This window comes from Zingiber officinale, chromosome 9B (assembly GCF_018446385.1).
Source record: "Zingiber officinale cultivar Zhangliang chromosome 9B, Zo_v1.1, whole genome shotgun sequence".
NCBI lineage: Eukaryota > Viridiplantae > Streptophyta > Magnoliopsida > Zingiberales > Zingiberaceae > Zingiber > Zingiber officinale.
This window is the reverse complement of record NC_056003.1, coordinates 36,618,043-36,626,097: the sequence shown is the minus strand read 5'-3', so window position 1 is coordinate 36,626,097 and position 8,055 is coordinate 36,618,043. Positions and strand designations below refer to the sequence as shown.

At 39.2% G+C, this 8,055-nt stretch overlaps 1 protein-coding gene across 1 annotated transcript; it reads left to right on the top strand.

Moving 5' to 3' along the window:
- Positions 1-725: 725 nt before the first annotated feature.
- On the top strand, positions 726-5,099 carry LOC122025603 (G-type lectin S-receptor-like serine/threonine-protein kinase At4g27290). Its single transcript, XM_042584438.1, has 8 exons — positions 726-1,480; positions 2,686-3,262; positions 3,337-3,456; positions 3,549-3,685; positions 3,767-3,974; positions 4,102-4,339; positions 4,425-4,575; positions 4,666-5,099. Exons 1-8 carry the CDS (start codon positions 749-751, stop codon positions 4,969-4,971), a joined length of 2,469 nt encoding a protein of 822 aa, XP_042440372.1. The 5' UTR covers positions 726-748; the 3' UTR covers positions 4,972-5,099.
- Positions 5,100-8,055: the final 2,956 nt, after the last annotated feature.

Genomic DNA, 8,055 nt, shown 5'->3' with positions numbered 1-8,055 from the left:
TTTTATAAAAAATTAATTACTAATAAGTATGTTTTAAAATTATCGCTCAAATATAATTATTACTTGTCAATTTTAATAATACCTATCAAATTTGACTTTGACTACCGGCAATTGACTCATTCAAAATAAATATTAAAAAATACCGATCAATGTTATATTTGACCGATAAAAATGTCAACGCATGCCTGAATGAAAAGTTTTAATGATGGGCAATTAGAAAATTATAATCATATTCTGGATAAATCAGTATGTATTAAAGAGTTAAAAGGAAGTTAAAGTAGAGAAAAATTTACATATAAACAGTGAGAAATAAATTTACATGCCTAAGAGAAATTAAGACAATCTATGCTTATGGAGCGATAAAATAGTCCGATTGTAACCAGACATCCACAGTGAAAAAATTAAATTTTATAAGATCGAACTAACCACCTTAAAACTAACTGGATTTACAAATTTTTTTCTATAAAAATAAATAAAGAACCAACACTGAACTTTCGCAAAACAAACTTTTCTATGATAGCTTTTTGTTTTTCAACGGGCCGAATTGTCAATCCAATTTCTCACATCTTTTATCTTGTTACGTTATTAAATTATATTACATCAAATTAAATCATATTAATTTTTTTTCAAAGCCACAGTTACACGTCAAAACTCGTTTTAACAATACTATTATATAAAGCTAAAACTGGAAACTCGATTTTCCATCTAACCGTATGATCCTACGGAATTGTTCTCTGAAACCGAATCCATGGCGAAAAGAATCCCGTTACTCCTCTCCATCCTCTTCAATCTCACGGAGGCTCTGTTTTCGCCCTCCTATGCTGGTGATACCTTAACTCCTGGCCAGAGTCTCCTCGACGCCGACGGAACAAACTTAATCTCCGACGGGGGCACCTTCGAGCTGGGTTTCTTCAGCCCCGTCGGCTCCAGCAACCGCTACCTCGGCATGTGGTTCCACAACGTCTCCCAGAAATCCTTCGTATGGGTCGCCAACCGCAACCGCCCGATCACCGATGTCTCCGGCCTCCTTTCACTCACCACAACCGGAACTCTTGTCGTCTCCGACAATAGCTCCGCCGTCTTGTGGTCTTCCAACTCATCAGCACTCGCTAGCCCCGTGGCGCAACTCCTCGACAACGGGAACTTGGTTGTTCGAGAAGCCGACGACGTCGGCAGTAGCAGCTACGCATGGCAGAGTTTCGACTTCCCGACGGACACGCACCTCCCGGGCATGAAGTTGGGGTGGAATCTAACGAGCCGACGCAACCGCATCCTCACGGCATGGGCGAGCACCAGCGACCCGGCAGAGGGGAACTACACCTTTGGCGTCGACTTGCGCGGCGATCCCCAGATAATCGCATCGGTGGGCACGCGGCAGTATATGCGCCTCGGGCCATGGAACGGCCTCTACTTCAGCGGCGCCCCGGAGATGGTGTCCGGGGATATAATGGAGTACAGCATCGTGATCGATAGCGAGCAGGTGATGTTAACGTACATGCATCTTCATTCATTCATGAATATATAAATCAGTTTCTAATTTTAGAATCATAATACTTAAAAATGATTTTTATAATAAAATACTTAAGAATAAAGAATATTTTGGCCCATCTTTTATTAAGCTACGCTAGTCAGGCTCCTCTTAGGCTACATTTGATAGGGTATAATCTATTTTATAATATAATCAAGATTATATTAACAGGTTGATTATTTTGTTTGATTTAATTTTAAATTTGTAATGTAATATAATCTGGATTACAAAATGTAGTGAAGTTTTGTAATCTAGATTACAAAGTAAATACTATGTAATCGGATTACATTACGAACTCACTGTTTAACCAAAATTTAAATGTCGAATATACCCCTAGCCCACCGTAGCTGCCATCCACTGTCGCCGGCGACCACCGCCGGCCGCCGGCGACCACCGCCGGCCGCCGGCGACCACCGCCGGTCGTCGGCGACCGACAACCGGCGACGGCCGTCGGCGACCATCGCCGGGCGCCGCCGCCGCCGGCACAGCCTCTGCCGCGACCGCCACCGCCACAGCCGGTCGTCGGGCGCCGGCGACCACCATCGGCCACCGCCACCGTCGTAGCCGGCCGCCACCGCCAGTCGTCAGTGACCACTGCCGGCGACCACCACCCGCCGCCGCTACCGGTGACCACCGCCGCCGGCGGCGATCATCGCCGATCGCCGGCGACCACCTTTGGCCGCCGCCGGCGATTGTCGCCGTTGCCGGTGATTGTCGCCGTCGCCGGTGGCGACTGCTGGCGGGGGAGGCCAACGGCGACGACCGTTGGTTGCCGCAAGCTCCGGCAAGGGTACGGCGACTATCGGTAGAGGTCACAGGATATTTTTATTATTTTATAATAATACGAATTACATTCTTTATAAAAAAATAATAAACACCAAATAAAAGAATGTAATTATCCTTATAATCTACGATTCAAAAGATGAATTTTAATAAATATAGTGATTCATCTTCGAATTGTAAGTTACGATTGTATCATAATTTATGATTTAAAAGATGGATTATACAAATCCCTATCCTCGTTAATTAATGAATGTAATGGTCTACGTAAGTTATGATTCATCCTCGGGACCACGAGAGAATCTGTGCTCGAGCTACACCGTCCGCGAAGATAATAAAAGTCATTAATAAAAAATATAAAAAATTATTTCTAACAGGTGGCGTACAGCTACACCGTCCGCGATCCCTCGTTGATCTGGCAAGTGGTTATCAATTCGACGTCCGGCGACATGGAGGGCTTTATGTGGACCAAGAACAGTCAGTCATGGATCCAGCGGACGGACTTTCCGAGGGACACCTGCGACCGCACAATCTCCTTCTGCGGACCCTACGGCCTTTGCTACCCCAACGACTGGGCCATGATGTGCCGTTGTCTTCCTGGCTTCCATCCCCGGAATCGAATCGAGTGGGAGCAAGTTGTGAACACCTCAAGCGGCTGCGTGAGGAACACAGAGTTGGACTGCGATAACAAAACAGACGGGTTCATCCGGCAGAGCAACGTGAAGTTGCCGGACACATCCGCGTCGACGGTGGACTGGAGCACGGCAAGCCTCGACGACTGTAAAATTTCGTGCCTGAGCAACTGTTCTTGCACGGCTTATGCGAGAGCCAACATCAGCGGCAGTGGCCGAGGGTGCATCCTGTGGTTCACTCCGCTCACAGACATCAAACTGTTCAACTCTGGATCCGGACAAGACCTATTCGTCAGGGTTGCAGCTGCAGACCTAAAAGAAGGTAATGAAATATTATCAATCGTAGTGATAAAAAGTATTAGCAATCACACTTAAATTTGCCGTCTCCTCTTACAGCCATGGAATCAAGTAGTTCTGGCCGGAGTCCCAGAGGCGTGATAATTGTCATTTCCTCGATGGCAACTTTGACTTTACTAACACTTGTTGCTTGTTGCATTTGGAAAAGAAAGAAAAAAGGTATCATCTCATCTTCCTCTTCTTTGACAATTCATCATTTTCAGCAATTTCTATTCACACATTGCGATTGTTATTTGAATATGTCAAAACAGAGTATTCTATCCGGGAAGAAACTGAAGAAGAGACAATAAACCTGCCCTCGTTCGACTTTGCTGCGATTGTACAGGCTACTGACAACTTTTCTTCATCTAACAAGCTTGGAGAGGGTGGATTTGGTCCTGTGTATAAGGTGGGAACTCAAAGCTTCATGAATTGCGATGTCGATCATTGTTGTGTTTAGGTATTCTAAAGCTTAGTGTGAAGATTGCAGGGTAGGTTGAAAGAAGAGGAAATAGCTGTGAAAAGATTGTCCAAAACATCAGAACAAGGCTCGGATGAGTTCAAGAACGAGGTAGTGTCCATCGCGGAGCTACAACATCGAAATCTTGTTAGACTCCTTGGCTATTGCATCGAAGCAAATGAGCGGATGTTGCTCTATGAATACATGCCCAATGGAAGCCTAGACAAATTCTTGTTTGGTAAATTGATATTTATACTAATGATGTGAACTCTATTCTTATTTGCTATGTTGTATATGCATGTTTTGAATCTATACCAAGAACATGTTTTGAATTTCACATATTGGATCGTTGGATTTGTACTCAGATAAAGTCAAAGCTAGATCGCTGGATTGGAAATTGCGTTACAACATAATTCTTGGCATTGCTCGAGGTCTTCTCTATCTTCATCATGATTCGAGACTAACAATCATTCATAGAGATTTGAAAGCAAGTAATATTCTTCTTGATAAAGATATGAATCCAAAAATATCAGATTTTGGTATGGCAAAAATATTCAATGGAAATGAAACAATAAGAAGAACAAGAAGAGTGGTTGGAACATAGTATGTAAATCTTAACTTTTGTATTCGTGTATAATAGAATTGATTCATGTAAAAAACTAATTCTTCTTCATCTTTACTTTTATAGCGGATATATGTCTCCAGAATATGTCAAGAATGGAGCTTACTCAATGAAATCAGATGTCTTTAGTTTTGGAGTATTGATACTTGAAATCATTACCGGCAAAAAGAATGCTGGATTCTACATTTCTATAGAGCACTTAAACCTTCTAGAGCATGTAAGTATACATAAAACATATATATTTGACATCCTATGTATCATATTTACTTTTTGTATTAGTATTTATGTATCAATCAACTATATGCAGATTTGGACTTTGTGGAAGGAAAATAAAGTTTTAGAAGCTGTGGATGGATCAATAGGGTCATTTTGTATGTCTGAAGTTTTGAAGTGTATAAATATAGGGCTCCTGTGTGTCCAAGAGCAACCAAAATATAGACCCACAATGTCATCGATAGTATCATTTTTGGGCAATGATACTACTCAATTGTTAGAACCTAGAAGACCAGGTTTTGTGATGCCGGCAGGCCCATCTGAAACCAGTTTGAGTAGCTCCAATCATTGTTTATTGCCTTCTAATCATTTATCAATCACAATTTTAGAAGGTCGATAAAATCATTACAATCAAAATCTAAGCACCATGTTGGTGTGAATTCAACATTTTTTTATTTTTATGTTACATATCAAACAACTGTATACAATACATAAAGATTGATATTTTGAAAATGCGCTCTATTGATATTCTGAAAAATTTCTTGTAATAGTGTCAAAAGTTTCATCTCAATAGGAATGAGGATACTTTCAAGGAATGCTATCCTATCACTTATAGAAATAATTCTCATAGAGTTTTGTGGGCATGAGATCATAAGTTACATTACAGAATTCTCTTGGCACAACAAGCTAGGTCCATGGGGATGTTTAACAACCGGAAGAACAAAACAATCATTTGCTAACCTAGATTAACTGGCTTAGGTGACCTGGTCTTCAAGATCGAATAAGAGCTTGCCGGAATCAACAACACTGACAGGATTCTGAAGCATGGTGATTTTCACAGCTTGAAGAATGCAGAATGAAACTTGAGATTGAGCTGAATAGCAAGACCATGTGAGTAATGTGAGTGTTCGCGAAATTCTGATGATATTCAACCAACAAATCCAGAGATGCTTTCTATTTTCATATTTCATCATAAGACAATGGGTGTAACTATTACTATACGGTTAAATGAACAAAACTATCATATTACGAGGACATACATACTCTTGAACTGTGAAGAGGTCAAACCATACATAAGGTAATAGTTGAAGTATAAATATAATACAGTATTAAAGAATATTTGACATGTTATCTAATATGTCCTGAAATTATCTTCTTTGACAGCTTATACGAACAACAACTATATTTATAAAATCTATCAATAAGTGCAAGTGAGGTAGAGACCAAGTTAGAGGATGAATTTGCATATTAGTTTCAAATTTATGTAAGTTATCGATTAAATTATTTATTTTACAATGCAACTGTATTATAGATGCATCTAATTTATATAAATACTATTGTTATAGGCGAACGACCGTAGAATATCAAATGTGGAAGATAAAAAATTAAAAAAAATCTTGCATCAGGATCTCTCTGTAATATAACAATTTACTTATGTTATTATGTTAATGGTTTCAGATTTCGTGTGGCCCAACACGATTTACAAAGGCGTACGTATAATTCTGGTGTTTGCGTAAAATGATCCATAAACAATAATGATACTCAATTTAATTATTATGGTAGACTTGAGGAAATCATCGAGATTGAGTATCCAGCTTTACCTTTAAAAAGATGTGTATTGTTCAAATGCTCATGGTACGATCCGACTCCAAGAATAGGTACCAGAGTGCATCGTTTCTATAATTTAGTTGAGGTTAACGTAACCAAAAGATTCAACAAGTTTGAGTCTTTTATCTTTGTGATACAAGTTGGTCAAGTATTCTACCTTGAGTATCCAACAAAGAGAAGAAGACCTAGTGAATGGTTAATAATGTGTTAGATAAAGCCTCGGTCAACCATAGAAATGCCGAACACCATAATTGGCCAAAATCATTATGCATATTAAAATGAAGAAATTGAGATATACTCAGTTGATTCAGAAATACAATCTACATCCCAATTACTTATAGATATTAATGTCACTTATGAGGAAATAAATGATGGAGAGATGTCCAGTAGTAAGGAAGTCGATATACCAATAGAGTATAATAATGATAACTTATAAGACGTTAGTTTAGTTGATTCAGAATGATATCAAGTGATTAAAAATTATTAATAATATCATGGTATATTTTATGATTTTTCTTTTTTCTTTTTTCATCTCCTTAGTTGACAATATTATATCAACTATGTGTATCTTATATTGTGATTTTGCATATATAGTCATGCAGTCAGCACAGAGATCGCATGGTGACCAGACTGTGTTGAGAGTTGTGGGGGATAGGTAAGTAATTATGTATTTAGTAAGTATTTCAACACTTTAGTTAATTTTTAATAATCAAACGGTATCTAATACAATATTTTTCCCTACAGTTTTATCCCAGATGGTCACTAGGAAGCAGCATATATATCAAAAAGTTTAAAGAATGATTGTCTCCTGTTCATACTATATGGCGGCTCGTAAACCAAGAAATGAAATATTTTTATTACGGAGAATTTTTGGTAAGTATTTAGAATAGAAACATATTTGTAGTTAACTTGATATTAATTGTCAAAAAATATTGTTGTAGAAGAGATATGTTTGAGAGGAGGGCCAAAAATGTTCAAAATAATTTTGAATGCCTATTGCTCGAAACTATACAGGGACATGTTGTATAAGTGGAGGCAGAGGTGCACCAGGCCATCTGAGGTCCCTGATGTAGTTTGGCAGGCTTGGAGAGCCATCTGGGTTGCCCAACATTAGTAGGACAATTCTGCGATTGCACGCAGCAGTCCACCGAATCCACAAAGCATACTGCTAGATCCCGTTTGATGGTGGAGCATGCCTCTGACTTGGTATGTTTAAAATTAAGTTATATAAATATTTCTTACATATGTTTTGTTATTAGTTTTAATATATTTATATTTTCTGTACATAGATTGTTGAATTATAGAGACATTCTACTTATGGCGAGATTTTTAATAAAACTTATAAGAAGAAAGATGGGTCATATGTCGATCATCGTTCCTCAACAATTAACGTAAGTATATTAAATTTCATAAATATATTTGTACTGTTGGTGTAGGTTGCACTAACGGTCTAACTTAGGTTTTGATGAATGACAAAGTAAGTTAAGTTAGGTTTATTATGATCTAACGATATAACTAAGTGTGCAGGAGAAGTCCGGATAGGTCGACGGGTTGACCGAATATCTGACCAGAAATCCAGCTAGGTCGACGGGTTGACTGAATAGCAGGTACGAAGTCCAAATAGATCGATGGGCTGATTGGATATTTGGCACGAAGTCCAACTAGATCAACGGGCTGACCGGATAGATGTCACGATGTTCAGACAGGTTGACGGGCTGACCAGATGTTTGGCAAAGCTGTAAGTCAAGGTAAGTCATTGGAGGGGAGTGACTTGGTGAGGACGCGTTCCCCGTTTGAGGGAACAGTACGCGTCGATCTAACTTAGATCCATTTCGTAAATTTAAGTTGAGATCTTGAATAGATTCTGGTCTCGAGG